The following is a 20,693-nucleotide window of genomic DNA, read 5'->3' as shown; positions in this document are numbered from 1 at the left end:
TTCAGTTTTAAGGTAATAGTGACCTTGACCTTTAACCTTGTGACCCCAAAATCAATAGGGCTCTCCTACCCAATATGGACATTCATCATATGAAGTTTCAACACTGTTGGCCACATGGAACTTAAGTTATGCTCCGGAAACTGTTTTCAGTTTTAAGGTAATAGTGACCTTGACCTTTGACCTTGTGACCCAAAAATCAATAGGGGTCTTCTACCCAATATGGACAATCATCCTATGAAGTTTGAATACTGTGGGCCAAATGGAACTTAAGTTATGCTCCGGAAACTGTTTTCAGTTTTAAGGTGATAGTGACCTTGACCTTTGACCTTGTGACCCCAAAATCAATAGGGGTCTTCTACCCAATATAGACAATCATCCTATGAAGTTTGAATGTTGTGGGCCAAATGAAACTTAAGTTATGCTCCGGAAACTGTTTTCAGTTTTAAGGTGATAGTGACCTTGACCTTTGACCTTGTGACCCCAAAATCAATAGCGGTCTTCTACCCAATATGGGCAATCATCCTATGAAGTTTGAATGTTGTGGGCCAAATGGAACTTAAGTTATGCTCCGGAAACAAAATTGCTAACGGACGGACGGACAGACGGACGGACGGACGGACGCCAGGGGGTATAACATAATATGCCCGAAACAATGAAAATAAAAATCAAACTATTAACAAATATTACTTGAAATTGCTTAAATAAATTAGAAATGAAAGTTGTTTTTTTTTTATATTTTTGGCTGCATTAAAACTGCTGCTCATGTTTGTAAAAGGATCTAAAATATCCATTTATTTTTCTGTCATTTCTATCAACTTTTGACCATTTGTGATATGGAATCACCTTCAAATTAGAGAAATATCAGGAATCGGTTTAATATACAAATGAAATTATATTATTTGTGAAATTCCAACTTTTGAATGTGGCTGATAAAATTTAAATTACCTTTTCCCTCATATAGACCTGTTTTGACGGCTTTTTGCCCCCCCACCCTTTTTAGGCCTCAAACAATGAAAAAATGCCCTATTTAGACCCCAAACACTGTTTTTCATTTGAAAAATGTTGTTAAAAAAAGTGACCACTTTATTCGGCACGGTCCCACTTCAAAATGATACATCAGGGGGTTGCAAGAAGGGGGATGGTAGTAGAACCACCAACGTTCCCTAAGCTAGCTGGATAGCTTCCTCACATGAAAGAATCCAAAGTCCCTGTCAAAGGGCAAGTGGTTTGAAGTCAACAACCTTAACCACTCGGCCACGGAGGTCCCATAACAGTTATAACTACAGTATTTTTTTATTATTGATCAGACCCAACACTGTAACTTAGGTAACTTACGAACACACAAGTCCTCTGATGGAGTCCCAGGACCCTCTGTAGTGAAACCTGTCCTACATACTTTACAATCACCTTCATCTTCTTTACGTCTGTAAGTTCCTTTTGGGCATATCTCACAGAGATCTGTTGTAGAGTCATACTTATATCCAGCAGAGCATTTGTCTGAAAATGAATCAAACACAATGTAATTTATCAAACAACTAATCAAGCACAGCATAGAAATTACATTCCTATTAAAAATGTGTCAATTCTCTGAAACATTTGTCTGAAAGTGAATCAAGCGTAGCATAGAAACTGTCTGACATTGAATCAAGCTCAATATAGAATTGGTCTGAAAATGAATAAAGTATTCTGAAAATAAATCAAGCGCAGCATAGAATTTGTCTGAAAATGAACCATCTGTCTGAAAATAAATCAACCACAGCAAAGAAACTGACTAATTTGAATCAAGAGCTCCATAAAATGTCTGAAAATGAACCAAATTTAGAAAAGAATCTGCCTGAAAATGAATCAAAGCATAGAATCTGGTACAGTCATGAACATTCACCATAAGAGCATTAATTTAATAATATAATATTTTTGATGTAAATGAATTTACTTCTGCATTATTATTAGGTATACAATTGCATTCATTTTCAATAGTGTCAGGCATTCACCTATGACTTGTCTATAATTCTGAACATACATGTACCATGGAAATCAAATAATCTCTATTTGTCATCACTTACTATAGCATAGGAACTTTGTTGTTGCACCAATTATTGGTGTAGTCTGGCCAGCAGGGCATTGGATGCAAGATGATTGCAGACGGTCAGGCTGGAATGATCCTCTTGAACACAACTTGCAGTCTGGACTGGTTTTAGACGGGTAAAAATTTCCTGCATCACAGTCCGCTGAAAATATTTGATAAATATACAAATGTTTTTGTTTGTCAAGAAATACTTTTGCACATTTTATGGTTAATAAACATTTTTGACATCAGCAAAACATGTTAATATTTGAAGTATAAAACTTCACAATTTTTGTTCTACTTTATTGTAAGGGACATTCTTAGCTAGGAATTTAAGACTCAAGGGTGAATGGAACTAACTTTTTAATTACATTAGAAAACTTACGCAAACATTCTGTGCTTCCAGTAGCAGCTGTTGTGAAACCAGCGGCACAAGGCTTACACTCGTAGAAGTCTGAGTTGTCCTTGTATGTTGAAACCGGACATGGATTACAACTGGTTGTAGGCTTTCCGTCCGAATCATATACCAAAGTATAGCCAGGATCACATATATCTGCCATTATAAAAATACATGTAATAAAATCATAAAAAAGTGAATTTGAGGATGTACATTTTTATTGCATTTTATAATGAAAAGGTCAAAATGATGATTTTCCAGATTTCTTAGCTCAGGAAGAACGCAGGTTTCACTCAGTGCATTATTTTAGACTCAGGTAAGTAGAACCCAGCTAACTGAAAAACTTTCTGACATGAAAGATATCCAAAGTCCCTTGTATATTTCCAGCCCACAACATAGAGGCCGATGGTGTTTTCAAGTTGGTGGCAAAAATTTACCACCTGGCAAATTAATTATGTGTGATTATTAATTTCTCCTTTTTTTTGACAGATTAAATCAACTGACAAAATTATTGCTGTTAAAAACATTTTTTTAGAAATGTAACTTAATGTGTATTGTAAATTAAGTATGTTTGCTACTGTTTTTAGACAGACATACATATGGGCAGAATAAAAACTCTTGCGACAATGTGACATAAAACTTGAGAAAAAGAAATTGAAACTATGTATGATCAGAGATTATGGTAATAGAAACATTTTAAGAGAAATATAATTAAAGATTGACATTCTCTAATTTTTTTAATCCAAAGCAGTAAGGAGGGAACTTCAAACAAAGAGATCATTTACGACTCAGCCCTATTAGTTGTTAAGTGTGTAAAAATTCAAATTTTAATTTTTGTAATGATTTAAAAATATGAATATCAAATACAGAATGATATATACCAATACACTGGTTGCTGCTTGTACTTCCTGTCTGCTCTGTGGTTGTACCAGTGGTGCACCTGTTACACTGACCTTGTTTCTCCTGGTCCTGGTAATAACCTATTGGACAGGGCTCGCACCCCAACAGTCCAGTATCATAGTATTCACCTTCCTCACAGTCAGCTGAAAATATGAAAATGTACAAAGAATATATATCATTTTGTTCTTTCAGAGAGTAACAAATTCATCATTTGGCAAAACAACTTTAAGAATTGACTCCTTGAATCACTGCTGGTTGTGGCGACCACCATTTGCTGCCAATTTTATTGAGAGTTTATCAGGGGATGGAATCAACATGACCATTGTTGATATGTGACCGGAGATGACTGTCAGCACAAGTTCAACTGTATACAACTATAAATCTTATAGTTTAATACTACATAGTAGTGCACAATTACATGGATAAGTGTAATAAATATAATCTTGACTGCCTCAGGGAATCAATTACTTGGCTAAATGGTCTATCACTTTGTATTCATTGTATTTTTCCACCAGAAAACTTAAGTTTAAATCCCACACACAGATAACCATAAGACTTCTTATTTAAAGATCAACTTGTATGAAGAAATTACCCCTTGTCCGAGGATCAAACCAGTGACTCCTGGATTACTAATACATTGCTTACCCTACTGGGCTAAGCGGGTGAGCTAAAAGTCTATACAATTGGAATGTCAAACGAAGTATACTTACGTTTACAATCAGTAATGTCCGTCGAACCTGCGTCAGAGACAAAATTAGGGGGACAAAAGCTACATGTCATCATTCCTGTTCTTCTGTACATATCTTCTGGACACTCTGTACATTCTGTGGCTCCATCAACAAGCTGGGAACCAGCAGGACACTCTACAAGTGAAAAATATTTTATTATTGGTACCCGGCAACAAATTCTACTAAATAATCCAGCTATGTTTCAATTAACCCTTCACCTACTGGAGCAGAAGAAGATTAGCATTTGGCACAAGCATAAAACCAGGTCAGTCTGCACATCTGGGCTCTTTACCTATGGTAACTTTTTTTTTTCATTTTTATATTGAAATCCTTTAATATCCAAATGGATTGTTCAAAATCAAACCAGGGCAAATCTATTATAAACAAGAGGGCCATGATGGCCCTGGATCTCTCCCCTGACCCATCAACCGCATCCAAGCAATATCTTAGGCAAGCATCCTGGCCATGTTTGATGACAATTGAGTCAAAAATGTGACCTCTAGTGTGTTAAAAAGGTTTTTCATATTTGGGCAATGCGACCTAATTTTTGACTGGAGACGACCCATATTCAAACTTGACCTAGAAATCATCAAAACAACCTTCCTGACAAATTTCCTGAATATTTGGATCAAAACTGGAGCCACTACAGTGTTACAAAGATTTTTCTATTTTTAGCTTCTGTGACTTAGTTTTTGACCGGAGATGACCCATCTTCGAACTTGACCTAGAAATCATCAAAACAACCTTCCTGACAAATTTCCTGAATATTTGGATCAAAACTGCAGCCACTAGAGTGTTAACAATCTTTTTCTATTTTTAGCTCCTGTGACCTAGTTTTTGACCAGAGATGACCCATCTTCAAACTTGACCTAGAAATCATTAAAATAACCTTTCTGACAAATTTCTAGAATATTTGGATCAAAACTGCAGCCACTAGAGTGTTAACAAGCTTTTTCTATTTTTAGCTCCTGTGACCTAGTTTTTGACCGGAGATGACCCATCTTCGAACTTGACCTAGAAATCATCAAAACAATCTTCCTGACAAATTTCCAGAACATTTGGATCAAAACTGCAGCCACTAGAGTGTTAACAAGATTTTCTATTTATAGCTCCTGTGACCTAGTTTTTGACCGAAGATGACCCACCTTCGAACTTGACTTAGAAATCATTAAAACAACCTTCCTGACAAATTTCCAGAATATTTGGATCAAAACTGCAGCCAGTAGAGTTTAAATAGCGGATATATTTCATTCCTTTGACCTTATTTTTTGACCGAGTAACCATTCTTAACGATCTGTATTTAATTGAGACAACATCCTTAAGTTAACAATGAGTCCAATTCAACCTGGCTCAGACTGTTAACAAACCCAATTTGACGACAACGAAGCACGACGCACACGCAAAAGATACATAGCCACATCACATAGCCATTACCTATGACCACTTCTGTTTCAGGTAGCTTAAAACCAGTAAAGATTTAATAAGCAGGGCAAACTATAAAAGCTCTTAATTAAGAAAAGTAAATCAGAACTAAAGTTTCAAGAAAATTATTTGTTTTTCAATCAATATGGTTAAGAATATGGACTAACTATAAAAACAAAGCTAAAGCGATACTTCCTATAATATACAATGCATGTAAGAATCTTTGTCTTCTTTGTATGTTTAAATTGATTTAAATAAAATATTACCTTGACAATCCGCTGGTTCATCTGATCCTGCTGCTGAAATTTGTCCCTTTGGACAGTTCATACAAGATGTCTCTCCTGGTATATCCTGGTAACTTCCAGCTGGACAAGCTTCACATTGATTGGTTGAATAATCAAAGAATTGACCAATGGGACAGCAGTTTGTATTTGACTCATCTGAGTTGTCAGTACAATCAACTGTACCATCACATCTTAAGGCTTCATCTATACACTGCCCATCATCACACTGCCATTCCTGTGCTCCACAAGTAGGATCTTTAAAGAAGTTAAAACTACTTATTTATGAAGATAAATAAAATATTATGGAAATATAATTATCTTCAAAATGTTAGAATAAAATACATATTCATGACTTTCATTGAAATATTATTATGCATATGGCATTTCAAATGCATTTTTATGCCACCAAAACATTAACTGATTTTGTTTTATCCCTGCACAAGAGTCTACCAGTAACCATAAGAGGTTTATACATGAGGGACAAATAAATCAGATGAATAATATCATAATAAACCTGTGGGTGAGTTTGGAGTTTGTTAGTCACCATTTTTTTAAATTTCAACAGACCTTTACACAAACTTGCATTTAAATGCTATTTGATTTACAGATTTAAAATTAGTGACATCAAAGTTTCCTCTCCATAAAATTTATTTCTTTGGTATTTTCCAAACAGACAAGCTAAAATTGCTGGGAAAAAAAACTTATGATTCACTTCTATACCTATACAGTCATCCTGGCTATCGGCACCATCTCCAAGGGTTGTTTGTGTATCAGGACATGTTTTACACTCTACCTGGTTCGCCTCATCTTGATATTTCCCCTTCCAACATTGTTTACATGCTCCCACTCCATTGTCCCAAGCTGAACCAGGCTTGCACGGAGCTGAAAAATTTTGGCACAATGTATTTAACTTTGATCGGTGGTGTTGGTGTTGGTAGTTTTTCACTCCTGATCATGGCAGTTAAGCCACATTAAATTTATCAGAGCACAGTTCATCCACTGTATCTTCCTGGGCAGGCTGTCAAGCAGTTCACCAGTACTAGTTGCCTTCACTTTCACAAGGAACTGATAACTTCTGTACATGCAAGGACAGAGGTATAGTGCAAAATTAATGACCTAAGAAAGGATTTCATGATAAATCACAATTAAAGTGACCTGCACCTTCCAGGAATCGAACCTGGAACCTGGATTGCCTGATTCACAGTACAACGCTCTACCTATTCAGCTAACTGAATGGTTTAACTTTGATTGACTTATGATTTCACTATGTAATCCTACATCATTTTTTTTAATTCTAAATAAGTCTGAAAGAAAGCAACAAGCCTTTTTATTATAAAAATATTTCTTTCCCTGTGATTGGTTATTAAGGTCATTTGGCAACTTTCCAGGTTTACTGGTGGTGGCAGACATCGGTTTCTGAGATATACCAACATGTACTTCCATGCCATCAGATTATGATCTGCATTGTTTGCATTTCAGTTAATATATATATTTTTTTTAATTTTCCCCAAAAATTATAAATAGTTTTGTCGTGATTGTAAGATGGATAAGACTTTTGTCCATTTTATTCATTTAGCATGGTATGAGCGAATATACATAAATTACATCACTAGAGGTAATATTAACCTAAATGTCAAAGGTTTAAAATACCAATATTTAAAATGTTTAAATACTATTTAAAACTTGTAAAAGTATTATGGTCTCCCACACAAATTACAAAATTGTTTTTAACCACTTACGTAGGCAGTCTGTGTCTAGTTTTGAGCCTGGTTGTAGAGTTGTGTAGCCAGTAGGTGTACATGGTTTACAGGTGTCTGAGTTCGGTTCGTCCTGGTATGTACCAACCTCACATTTTACACACAGCTTCAAGGTAGTGTCAAAACGTTCTCCTGTTGCACAGGGGGCTGTGTAATGAACAAATAAATAAAGATTTTTCACTTTTTTAAACATACTTGTGCCATTTTTACAACTTTTTTGTAAAAATGGTATTGCACGACCATGACTGCATTTTTCTTTACAAACATAAGTTAAAGACACACTAAATAAAGAATTCAAGATTATAATTCAAGATTTGAGCCCTTAGTTAAAAGGGGCATGTGACTTCAAGACAGAGATTTTAAAATCATTTGTCCCCAAAAATGCATTATCAATTTTCAATAAATGAAGGAACAAAATCCCCAAAGATGCAAGCATTAAAACCTGCATGTATTTATATTTATGCTCCTTCTCTACAAAAAGCATTAATTTGCTAGTAAATACTTACGCTTGCAGTCAGAACTTGATGTTTTTCCTGTATCCAATGTTGTTAAACCATTCGAGCATGACTGACAGGTACTTGTGGTTGCATCTTTGAATGTCCCGATTTTACATGGAATGCATTCAGCTGGGGTTGTCCCCCCTGGACCCATCTCCTCTCCCAGAGGGCACTGATCTAATATAAGATATGAAAGTATGAATTTTGCTAGATCAGAATCACTAATGGTACAAAAATGCTAAATTTATATCATCTGGTCAGGCAAAATACACAGAGGCTTAATGAATGAAAACATTCAAGACTAAAATACAATTACAATTATTTATTTTTATGCCTCCTCTGATATCAAACATACAAGTATATTTGAACTCATCTGAAACACAAACAAAAAAATAACTTTAAAAAAAAGAAGCAATTGACAGAACATACTAAGGAATACAGTGGATGCTGAATTTCTTCAATTCCTGTCATCAAACATTTGTGACCTTCCCCTGTTTCAGGAAAAGGCTTCATTTGTATTTTTTTTTATTTTCAGCTCACATTATTTTATTCACCTACCTTCACACTGCAGTTCATTTATTGCCCCAATGTCATCAGTAAATTCCCCATTTGGACATTTCTGGCAGCTACTTTTGTACAGGTCTGGTTGGTACGAGTCTTTAGGACATTTTTCACAAGATAATATATTTTCATTCCAATATTCACCCGCAGCACAGTCAGCTGTGATAACATAAAAACTGCACATAAAATATGAGCATATCAGTTTGGTTTTTTGTAACACCAATTTTTCAACTTTTCGGATTTTCTTGTGGAGAAAAACGTTTGGTGCTTCTCAATCAAGTCGGCAGCAGGCATTGCAGTTGAACCACTTTATGTAAGCTGGCTGAATAGCTTAATGTGGAGGGGGGAGGGGGGCGTATCATCAAAATAAAGGGAAGCAACCATTCATTCATGTTAAATCAATTATGAGGTAACATGATAAAGGGAAGCAACTCCTCATTAATGTTGAACCAATTATGGGGTATCATGAAAAAGGGAAGCAACTTCTCATAAATATAAAATAAAAACTATAGAGCATTAAGATAAAGGGAATAAACTCCTTGTTAATGTTCAATCAATTATGGAGTATCATAAAAAGGAAAGCAATTCCTCATTTATATTTAATCAATGATGGGGTATCATAAAAAAGGGAAACAACTCCTTATTAATGTTCAATCAATTACCGTACAGGTAATTACAATAAAGATAAGAGACTCTTACGCAGACAGTCATCCTCTGTTTTGGCTCCAACTGTTACTGTAGTCCATTTTTCTCTACAGTCATAGCAAAAATCTTTATAAAACTCGGGTTGAAATGTTCCTATATCACAGTCTACACATTGCTGAGTAGTGCTGTCAAACCTCTTTCCGTTCTCACAATTAGCTGAAATAACGCAGAAATTTTTTTTTTAAGATATTGCAAAAAACAATATAATTTACTATAACAGTAACCTAAAAACAAAGATATGAAACAATTTGTACTTTTTAACAAGAAAGTCAGTTTATGACAGGTTAGTGGTTTTTAACTAGCAAAAAGTGTAGAAAAACAAGAGGGCCATGATGGCCCTGAGGTCGCTCACCTGTATATAGCCCTCCCCCCCGGGCCAATTTTTACCCAAGGGCTTTTATTTGAACAGACTTGGTAGACACCCATAAGAAGATGTTTCATGCTAAACATCTAAGTTCTAGCTCATTGGGTTTTTTAAAAGAAGATTTTTTAAGTTTTTACTATACACATATAGTTAAAAACAATGACACCCCTGGGGCAGGGCCAGTTTTGACCCCCGGGCTTTTATTTGAACAAACTTTGTAGATATTTACTTAAAGATGTTTCATGTATAATATCTAAACTCAAGCTATTTGGGTTTTTTCAAAGAAGATTTTTAAGTTTTTGCTATACACATATAAGGAAAATCAATGACCCCCGGGGCGGGGCCAGTTTTGACCCCAGGGCTTTTATTTAAACATACTTGGTAGACACCCATTAGAACATGTTTCATGCTAAATATCTTAGGTCTAGCTCTTTGAGTTCTTTAAAAGAAGATTTTTTAAGTTTTTACTATATGCATATAGGGAAAATCAATGACCCCCTGGGGCGGGGCCAATTTTGACCCCAGGGCTTTTATTTGAACAAACTTGGTAGACACTCATTAGAAGTTTTTTCATGCTAAATATCTTAGCTCTAGCTCTTTGGGTTTTTTAAAAGAAGATTTTTTAAGTTTTTACTATATGCATATAGGGAAAATCTATGACCCCCTGGGACGGGGCCAATTTTGACCCCAGGGCTTTTATTTGAACAAACTTGGTAGACATTCACTAGAAGATGTTTCATGCCAAATATCTAAGCTCTAGCTCTTACGGTTCTTTAAAAGAAGATTTTTTAAGTTTTTACTATATGCATATAGGGAAAATCTATGACCCCCTGGGGCAGGGCCAATTTTGACCTCAGGGCTTTTATTTGAACAAACTTGGTAGACACTCATTAGAAGATGTTTCATGCTAAATATCTTAGCTCTAGCTCTTTGGGTTCTTTAAAAGAAGATTTTTTAAGTTTTTACTATATGCATATAGGGAAAATCAATGACCCCCTGGGGCGGGGCCAATTTTGACCCCAGGGCTTTTATTTGAACAAACTTGGTAGACATTCACTAGAAGATGTTTCATGCCAAATATCTAAGCTCTAGCTTTAACAGTTCTTTAAAAGAAGATTTTTTAAGTTTTTACTATATGCATATAGGGAAAATCAATGACCCCCCGGGCCGGGGCCAATTTTGACCCCAGGGCTTTTATTTGAACAAACTTGGTAGACACTCACTAGAAGATGTTTCATGCCAAATATCTTAGCTCTAGCTCTTTGGGTTCTTTAAAAGAAGATTTTTTAAGTTTTTACTATATGCATATAGGGAAAATCAATGACCCCCTGGGGCGGGGCCAATTTTGACCCTAGGGCTTTTATTTGAACAAACTTGGTAGACACTCATTAGAAGATTTTCATGCCAAATATCTAAGCTTTAGCTCTTATGGTTCTTTAAAAGAAGATATTTAAAGATTTTTCTTTCGGTTGCCATGGCAACCAGAGTTCTGCATGAAATGGAATTCTTTGAACAATCTTGATAGAGCTTCATACAAAGAGTATTCCTGCCAAGTTTCATAAACATTGGCCTTGCGGTATCATAGAAGATGTCCTTAGAATATTTAAAATGTGGACGGACGACGGACGCCATTTGGTTGGCCATCCTAAAAGCTCACCTGCACTTTGTGCAAGGTGAGCTAAAAACAAATAAATAGGACAAACAAAGTATTCTCAATTTTGTAGGACTTTAACATAACAGTTAATACCGCTTAAATGCGTTATGTCTAAATTGAGTTTGTTGTCACCTGATGAAACTTTGCCAGATTTCTACAAATGTTTACTTGAATTACCAGTTTCAAATCAGATTTAGTATCAAAATCAAAGCATCTATTAAAATTATTTTTGTGCAAATACATTGTTATTACTCAAGCATAATTATACTATCCAAAATTAACAACTTACGAACACATTCTCTTATGTTCGCAGCACCATCTGCCAGAGTAATATGATTGACTGGGCAAGGTGTACATTTTTCATCAACGCCAGCTTCCTTGTAATTATTCATGGGACATTTTTCACAGAGTAACGGGTTCTTTTGTGTAAGTTGTGTACCACTAGGGCATGTATCTATAGAAGGAAATATACAAGTCATAATATAAAATACTTTATTATAAATTTAGAATAAATTAAATTTAATACAATTTTGCAATTAAAACCAAATATGAAATTAAAGTCACAATACATGTACTAAGCATAAAATTTGCAAACATAAATACAGTGTAAACGTTTGATAAAATTTCTACAATTTTAAAGGCAGCAACTACATTATCACCTTCATGAATAATGATAATTATGATAATAAAATCAAATAACTACAGTTTACAACTTATGACTCTCTAAATACTCAATATGAAGAATCTCATGTTCATAGATAATCAACAGGAAAATGAAATCTTTGACTTATCAAAAATTGCAATAGTAACTGTTAACCCTTTTTCTGCTGGAACCAAAAATGATACACTTTTGCTGATTGTTTGTAGCTCAATTTTATGCATTTTAATATCGATATCCCTTAAAATTTAAATGGACTGTTCCAAATTCAAAGCAGGATAAATCCATTACACAAATTCAGCAGGGTCAAGAGCTGTATGGTAAAGTTTCCTATCCAACTTACCAACACATTTGTCAGCAGAATCTGCTCCAGTTTGTTCAGTAGACTTATAATCCCCACAAGTATCACAAGAGATCTCCCTGGGCTTTGTCTGGTACGTCCCAATTTCACACTTCTCACAAACATTTCCAACAATCTTCTCACCTAGCTTGCAGTCAGCTTTTATTAGAAAATACAGAATATCATGATTTATTCAAGGTCAATTTTGTAAGTATGGCTTTTTTCTTCATTTTTTTCCAAGTTTTCTTGTAAACTCCACATTCATTATAAATTTAACAGTACAATTCTTAATGTCCTTCATTTTTAAATACCAAGTGTCAATAAAGATAATATGTCTGGTATGTGATTTTAATAAGTATGTTGCAAGTTATCATAATTATGATAGTATAAGATGTAAAAGATTGAATACCCCTACAGAATAAAACTATTCGAAAAAAATTCTAAGTATAGAAGGCCTTTGTTATCGGAATCAAGTTAGGCTTCTATAAATTTTGTCTGACTGCCGTCTGCTTAAATCTTGATACTCCAGAAATAATATATCCCCAACAGTGATTCTATCCCTAATAAAATCACTGATTGGTGTTCAGTTGCACAACTATAATTATATCAAGAGGGCACTGCTTTCGATATATTATTTTGATTCTAAGACATCAACAATAAAAAGATTGCTGTATCTGATATCAAGACAAATTGAACCTGATTTGTTTCTGTAATTATTTTTAGCATGTTGCATTTTTAATGGTTACATCACATGTCTATATATAGACAATAATTCAATACCAAAATTCAATTGATAGGATTTATTTTTAAATTTTGATAAAACGTCAAAGTCAACATACGTTTGCAGTCTGCTTCACTCGTGGATCCCTCTCCATCTGTGTTTTTCCCACTTTCACAAGGTGTGCAAGTTGCAATGGTTTCATCGTTCACCCTGTATGTCCCTTGTGGACATGGCGTACACTGACCACTGATCCGGAATGGGAGATACGACCCCGCTGGACAAGGTACTGCAACAAATCAACTATAAATATTTTTGCTTGTTTGGGTTATGTAACAGAGTAACAAATATTTCACACAGGGAACAGTCAACCACACAACCAAATGAGATTGCAATTTAAGATAAAAATCTGAACCAATGAAACGATTTACTGCAAAATCATTATTATTCGTGGGGCACTAATTTTCATGGTTTTCAAGGATAGGTCAATCCACAAATTTAAGATCCAATGAAATTTGAGTTTGTCTTATGTAAGATTATTTTGCATTGTATTATTTACATTTTACCTTTTGGAAAATAAACAGTCCATGAATTTAAGTACCTGTGAAAATGTTCTTAGTGACAAAACCATGAAATTTCATGTCTATGATATTAAGTGAATTCACAGTAATTAATGACACCGTCACCTATTTATAACCCCTTACCAATACAATCAGATTCCTCATCGTTGCCCTGGGTTGTTGTTGTTTTACCAGTGTCACATGATTTGCATGAAGTCTGATATTTTTGGTCCTGGTATGTCCCGAACGTACACTTCTGACATTTCTCAAGACTCTCATCATAGTAATACCCTACATCACAGTTGGCTACAGACGGAATAAAAAACATGCACCAAGTATTAGACTTATTTAACTACATGTACTTTTATCATTTTTTATCTATTTTCATAGCATTAGACAACCTTTTCATCACCATAAAAAATGATTATCTTTATTGAGTCAAACATTTTTTACTTCTTTTATCATTATTTGTCTATTTCTAGGATTAGGCTATTTTTCTATTAATAGATCCAGCCTTTATATCAGTTAATTTCTTCACATGAATCAATTCATTGTCCCTATTGGGTTTTGAACCCACATCAGTATGAGGAACTTGACTCGGAGTTAGTCGTCAGGTGGAAGCAGGTGCAGAAACATAGTTGATCTACTCAGAAAATTGAGCTTCCACCTATGACTGAATATGACTGTTTTGAACCCATTATAATGAAGAGGGTCATGAATCTAAATCATCAATCTTAACCACAACACCAAGATAGTGGCCCTCTTTCTTATTAGTATCAAAGTCAACTTACATAAATCGAGGTCAACTTACATAAATCAAAGTCAATTTAAGTTAATCAAAATTAACTTATGTACATCAAAGTCAACTAATATACATGTGCATCCAAGTCAACATACATCTAAGTCAAGTTTCATCCAGGTCAACTTACATACATCAAAGTAAACTTTTTATTTTTATTGTTTTTTTCTTATTTTAAGATTGTTTTCACAATTCAAAACATTTATGCGAAACAACTACTTATAAACATCAAATACTTGATCCGTGTCACGACAAAACCAACATAATGGGTTTGCAACCAGCTTGGATCCAGACCAGCCTGCGCATCCGCGCAGTCTGATCAAGATCCATGCTGTTCACTTACCAACCTATTACAAGAGAAAATGAAGTAGAGGAAATGATAGCGAACAGCATTGATTCTGATCAGACTGCGTGGATGCGCAGGCTGGTCTAGATCCATGCTGGTCGCAAACCCATTATATTGGTTTTGTCGTGACACGGCTCACTTAAATGTCAACTTACGTATACAACTATCTGATGCAGTGCTGCCTGTTTCCAACGTGATATGAACTGGAGGGCAAGACTGACAGATGATATCCTGACTAGATTTATATGTGTTCAGCGGGCATTCCTGACAATCAGCACTTTCTGTACCTCCCACAGGGAGCTCTTCACCAGGCTGGCACGGGTCTATAAACATACATATAGTTCAGAGTCAGAAATTTATTTATCTTACACCTTATCTTTTTAGCCACCAATAATTCTTAAAGGGTAATAAAGCTATATCTATAAATGAAATATGCAATAAACTCTTAAAAAAGGTAAAATTATGTTGCTTGATCTTGGTTTGCACTGTTCAGATAATACATGTTTTGAAAATTTTACCAAAAAATAATGAATAGTAAGACTGACAAATTCATTTAAGATATAGAGTGTTGAAAGGGTTAATTCAATTTACATGTAGCTAATACTAAAGTCTGGTCTGTCATTTTACAGATTCAGACCCATTGCAATTAACACTGAACTACTATTTCTAGTTTTATCCATCATCACTACATTACCCTAATATCATAAATGGAATTATCCATCCTTCAATCTGGACAAAACTTTTCATCATTTTTAAGGGTAACTTTCAAAAAAAGTACTGCCTGAACAGAAAACAGTGCAGACAAAGATGTGCCGTCTGCTTTTTGTCTAGACCAGTAACTGTTGCACAGGTTGATTCAACTGCTGCCATAAAGCTAAGAGTAAAAACAAAACATAACATATTTTATGACCTACAAACCTTGACAGTCGGATGCAAGAGTTGATTTAACACTAACAGTGGTCTTCCCCGCAGGGCAACTCAGACAAGTAATCTTGTTTGGCTCAGGTTGGTATGAACCTAAACTGCAATCTACACAGACTTTTGTTACGTCATCCCAACCTTGTCCAGCTTCGCAAGGTGCTGAAAAATTAACATAGTTTTAAGGGGTACCAAGAGCAAATTAAAAAGTTTCATACAAGTTATTATACAGAGTAATGCCAATTTTGTTTGAACTAGTACTTGCATGGATTCTGAACCAGTTTCTTTGAATTTCATATGTACCAATACTGGCATGGATTCTGTACTAGTTTCTTTGATTTTGTTAATGTACCAGTACTGGAAAGGATTCTATATCAGTTTCTAACTGCTTACTTTTCTGTTCACTTTATTGAAACATCAGTGAACGGATGGGACTTTAAACATAATATTTTCACCGAGTGTTCAATAAAAAATACAACACTGTAACCTAAAATTTAAAGCTCTGGAGACCAAATGCTGTAACTATAAAAGTAATACTTTCAAGATTAACCCAGAGTATGAATTGTTTGTATGATACATATTCCATCACTAAGAAGTAAAATTCCTGAAATTCTTGTAAGCTAAAAGTCTGGTCATTATGTGTTTTCAAAGAAATAATTTCATACATATATTACATGGTCTAATAACATGATATCATTTAATAAAGCTAAAATGTTGAAAGTAAAATCATGAAAATCTAATATTTTGTTAAAGATTTTTATACTTTTATGAAATATTACTTGATTCATTCATCATTAACTTACAGACGCAGTCATCCTTCGAAGTTGACCTAACTTGTTTCGTTATAAAACCATTTTCACATTTCACGCAGACAGAATCTTCATCCTTGTTTCTATAGTAACCAATTTGACAGTCTCTACAATTTCCATCAGGATAATCTAGCTCTTGTCCATTACTGTTACAAATGACTGAAATTATGGGCAAAATTTTAACTATACAAAACACATTCAGTTAAAATTTAGAAGATAAAACTTCATGAATTTTACAAAATTCCTTTGAGATGATTTCTATTCTTTCAGTGAGTTTCAGTACTTTGAGTAAATTTCTGCTTTTAAAGATGATTCTGAATCAGTTTATATATTAAAAGCTGATTTTCATTTTTGGCTGGATTTTAGGTTTTGCCAACAATGTAAAGATCATATGGCCAGTTAAAAACAGTTAAAAGAGGGGTGTAACTCGAGAAATTATATTGATCACTTAGTTATGTCCCTCGTTTTACAGATGTGCTTTGTCTCCATTGGTAAGTATAATTAGAATGAGTACAATATTTTTGATACTTTTTAACAATATTCTAACTATAATAAATTTTAAACAACCTACATCCATCTGATGTCTTCGACCAAAGTGTTATATCTGCATGTATAAAATAATAAACATCTATTCTTACCATAACATGCTGATACAGAACTTTTTCCAGTTCCATCTGTTGTTGAGCCTTCAGGACATTTGATGCAGTCCGTCTGCTTTTCTTCATCTTGAAATGTACCTTTTTCACACTGTTTACATATTGAACCTGTCCATTTATACCCGATTGTGCATGTATCTGTTTTTAAAATGAGAATTTAGTCATTAGCTGCTTTACAACAGTTGTTATTCCTTAACCAGCAGTATTTTTCATTGAATTTCCTCTGTTTTGAATCAGGACCAGTCTATTCAAAGTTGAAGGGATTTCAAAACCAAAATACAACTTGAAATGTGTCCATAGGACACAGATGCCCACACACTCCATTGTTTGTCAATCTACTCCAAATTGTTTTGTAAAACTACTGACTGTAGGTCAAATACTTTTTGAGCTACGCGGGGACAAGTCGAAAATTGATGACGGATGGACTTGTCCGGCTTATATTTTTAGAACCGTCCCATAAACAATTATGGGGATATCGGGATTAAAATTAAGTTAGTCAACCAACAGTAGTGAGCCTGGTTAGAATGCCTGACACAAGCTGGCATGGCTCTATATACTGATGGCAAAGGCCGCTCTGAATGATTTCTCTCCTTTTTGGCAAATAGGTATGCCATTGAAATTCATAATGATGTCAAACATAATCATATCAAGACATTAAATTATTTTGACTACATAAATACTTTACCTTAAAGGGCAAAAAATGAAAATATTTTAATTAGAATAAGAATTTAACTCTTATGTGTATTGTCCCCTTGATAAAGAGTATGTTATTTGACATTGCTATTTATAAATTCATGTACAATCTACTTGTTTCTGTGAAATGCATGTCTAATGATGTGCCATGCTATCTAATTGTATAATTAAATGCAATCAATCAATCAATCGTTTAGTCAATCAATCATTTAGTCAATCAATCAATCAATCAATCAATCAATCAATCAATCAATCAATCAATCAATCAATCAATCAATCAATCAATCAATACTCACTACATATCTCATCTGAGCCATCAAAACAGTTATTCACACCATTGCACCTGTCTGTTACTGGAATACATGTGTCACCTGTAATCGAGGTACCAGTGGCGCAGGGAACCTCATCTGCACTGCAAGCTGAAATATACCAATGTTTATCAATAAATTACAATTTCATTTGAAGTGAAAACAAGACTAATAAGATGAAAACACAGCTTATAGCTTTCCCAATTTAAAATTCTTTAAGTAAGTTGAGAGCAGAGGCCTAGGGGGAGTGGTGGCCTGGTGGTTATGGTGTCTGCCTCTAAACCCAGGGATCATGGGTTTGAGCCCTACTCTGGGCACAACCATGTTTCTTCATTAGACACCAGTACTGGTTGGTTCCAGAAAGCAGACTAAAATGTGATTAATCTAAGTTGCAAGAACTTGTTTTGCAATCAAGCTTAAATGAATGTGTTTAATCTAAGTTAGATGCTATAAACACTCAGCCATGCAGGCTTCTTCACGAACAGATCGGCTATTCAGTTAAACCACTGATATGGGGTACATGTAATGCAATTACATGAAATAATTTATAGTTTCCCTTGCAAGTTTTAAACCCACAGGTGAGGAATAATTTATTCTATGACAGTATACTTTACCACTCATCCATGAAGGTCCCTTGTTTAATCTCTTACTTAAGTTTAAGCACTTACCAACACACTGACTAACATCTGTAGCCCCCGCCCCGGGCTGTCGTCATGGCTCTGTCGTTAAAGGGACAATTTGCCCAAGACATGACTTTTTTGAAAGCTGCCCCTGTAAGACCCTTTTGGGGGCCCCATTGTTCAAAAAAACCAAAGGGGCCTGCCCTTTCCTAAAACCATCCCCACATGGTGCTTTAACATACAGAAAATATTTTGTAAGTCAAATATTTCATTAATTTTTATATAATATGTTTTTTATGTTGAAAAATTTACTGCATTTCACAAAAATTCAAAAAAAAAACCAAATTTTTTCCCGTTAGAAAATTTTCCCTTAAAAACAATTTTTAATAACGTTGTAAAAATTTTTTGGGGACATTTTTTTTTTCAAAAATTTGTGTTTAAAATTTTTATATTTTTTTTAAGAAAAAAACCAATATTTCCCTTTTTGGTCAATGGAAATTTCTATAAATAATTGTTCAAAATGTACTGGTCATGCCAAATTTTTAAAATGAATGTGGCAGTCTTTTTATACATGTTATTCAACCTGTTATAACCACGCTTTTGAAATACATTACAATTTTCATTTAACTTGACAGCGAAAAAAAATGCATTATGTCAATTCAAAAAGCCAGTTTATCATTTATAACAAACTTTGACAACTTGATATTGGGAGATTGGAAAATTGTAATAAAGTTGCTGCATAATTTAAAATGACAATTAAATAATAAAAGATAATTTCTAATTCTAATGACACAAGACAATTTGTCACAACCCAAATTTAAGCAGACTGGCAGCAATTATCACAGAAGATGCTCTCCAAAGCTTATACAAAAATTTTCATGTGTTTCAAGACATATTTATATTCAAAATGACCTTCACATTTGGCATAAATAGATCTATTTCCATTGCATAACATAGTAAACAAACAAGATGTCTCAAACTCAATGAAATTTCAAAATGACCATTAAGAAACTTTTAATATGTATATGTTAATATAAATGTAATATACAGAATAAGTATAAAAATTGTAAAAATCTTACCTATGCAAAGACTTCTCAAGATGAAATCATTATATGGAGACTGATCAAAATTCTCCGCGTAGAAGAGTAAATCTTCGTTTGACACAATTGCATCGTAAGATGTGTCCGTTGTTATATCAGAGGTGTACACCACAGCAACAATTACTCCTTGATCTTTAACCACATCGGCAATGTTCGATCCTGCTACATTGGCCTTATTTGTGAATATGATGAGGACTTTAGTGTTTGCTGGGTTAGTCGTGTCCGAAAAATGATTCAGGTCATCCACCAGAGATTCAACATTAATGACTGCATCAACTAGTGTAAGTGTTGTACCAGATAAATATCTGTAGAATAAATAAAGCTTTCAAATGATATCTTCATAAATGGCACATGCACATTACTAACATTTGTGTAAATTTTTAGAACATACATTTTCAACCAAAAGTTACACAAAAAAAAAAAAATTATGTTTTACTCATATGCAAAACGGAATGTTTTTCCTCTTCAATTCATAAAAAAAAAATTATGCTGACAATTTTGTGGATAATATATGTAATGTATGCCTTGTAAAGTCCATATAATGTCTATTCACATTTTTGATATACTAACATACCTTGCTCTTTGTTTTAAAAGTCATATACAATGTTATTATGTACTTATACCTCTTTCAATGGAAAGGTACAACAACATGCTCTTCACTGCGAGATACCCAAAGGCCCTTTGGAGGTCATAAAACTTTTTTCCTGTGAGTTCTGTCTTTAAATCTTTCAGGATTTTCATTGGTCATTGAAATTCTATGGCAAATTTTCTGATCAGTCAAATACCTGAGTTTGAGTTAAGAAGATTTCTTTATAACCTAGGACCCAGGACCCA

The 20,693-nt window shown here is 34.2% G+C and overlaps 1 protein-coding gene across 1 annotated transcript in view; it reads right to left on the bottom strand.

The window, feature by feature from the left end:
• LOC132721435 (uncharacterized) overlaps positions 1-20,693 on the bottom strand; it is a gene marked incomplete at its 3' end in the record, with an annotated part of 142,290 nt that overhangs the window by 22,943 nt on the left and 98,654 nt on the right. The window contains exons 48-70 of the mRNA XM_060705741.1: positions 19,839-20,164; positions 18,950-18,990; positions 18,808-18,844; positions 18,128-18,250; positions 17,121-17,276; positions 16,477-16,641; positions 15,674-15,835; positions 14,911-15,078; positions 13,755-13,916; positions 13,172-13,339; positions 12,336-12,491; positions 11,624-11,788; positions 9,311-9,472; positions 8,609-8,770; positions 8,060-8,227; positions 7,536-7,700; positions 6,517-6,678; positions 5,779-6,051; positions 4,073-4,225; positions 3,344-3,505; positions 2,451-2,618; positions 2,064-2,228; positions 1,336-1,497 (exon numbers count right to left, since the gene is read on the bottom strand). Of these exons, the coding sequence (XP_060561724.1) occupies positions 1,336-1,497; positions 2,064-2,228; positions 2,451-2,618; positions 3,344-3,505; positions 4,073-4,225; positions 5,779-6,051; positions 6,517-6,678; positions 7,536-7,700; positions 8,060-8,227; positions 8,609-8,770; positions 9,311-9,472; positions 11,624-11,788; positions 12,336-12,491; positions 13,172-13,339; positions 13,755-13,916; positions 14,911-15,078; positions 15,674-15,835; positions 16,477-16,641; positions 17,121-17,276; positions 18,128-18,250; positions 18,808-18,844; positions 18,950-18,990; positions 19,839-20,164 (3,731 nt within the window). The remainder of the gene's footprint in view (positions 1-1,335; positions 1,498-2,063; positions 2,229-2,450; positions 2,619-3,343; positions 3,506-4,072; positions 4,226-5,778; positions 6,052-6,516; positions 6,679-7,535; positions 7,701-8,059; positions 8,228-8,608; positions 8,771-9,310; positions 9,473-11,623; positions 11,789-12,335; positions 12,492-13,171; positions 13,340-13,754; positions 13,917-14,910; positions 15,079-15,673; positions 15,836-16,476; positions 16,642-17,120; positions 17,277-18,127; positions 18,251-18,807; positions 18,845-18,949; positions 18,991-19,838; positions 20,165-20,693) is intronic.

This window comes from Ruditapes philippinarum, unplaced genomic scaffold, assembly GCF_026571515.1.
Source record: "Ruditapes philippinarum isolate M1 unplaced genomic scaffold, ASM2657151v2 ctg2817_1_1_1_1, whole genome shotgun sequence".
Taxonomy (NCBI): domain Eukaryota; kingdom Metazoa; phylum Mollusca; class Bivalvia; order Venerida; family Veneridae; genus Ruditapes; species Ruditapes philippinarum.
Note: the sequence above shows the minus strand (reverse complement) of the source record. Positions and strands in the feature narration are given on the sequence as shown.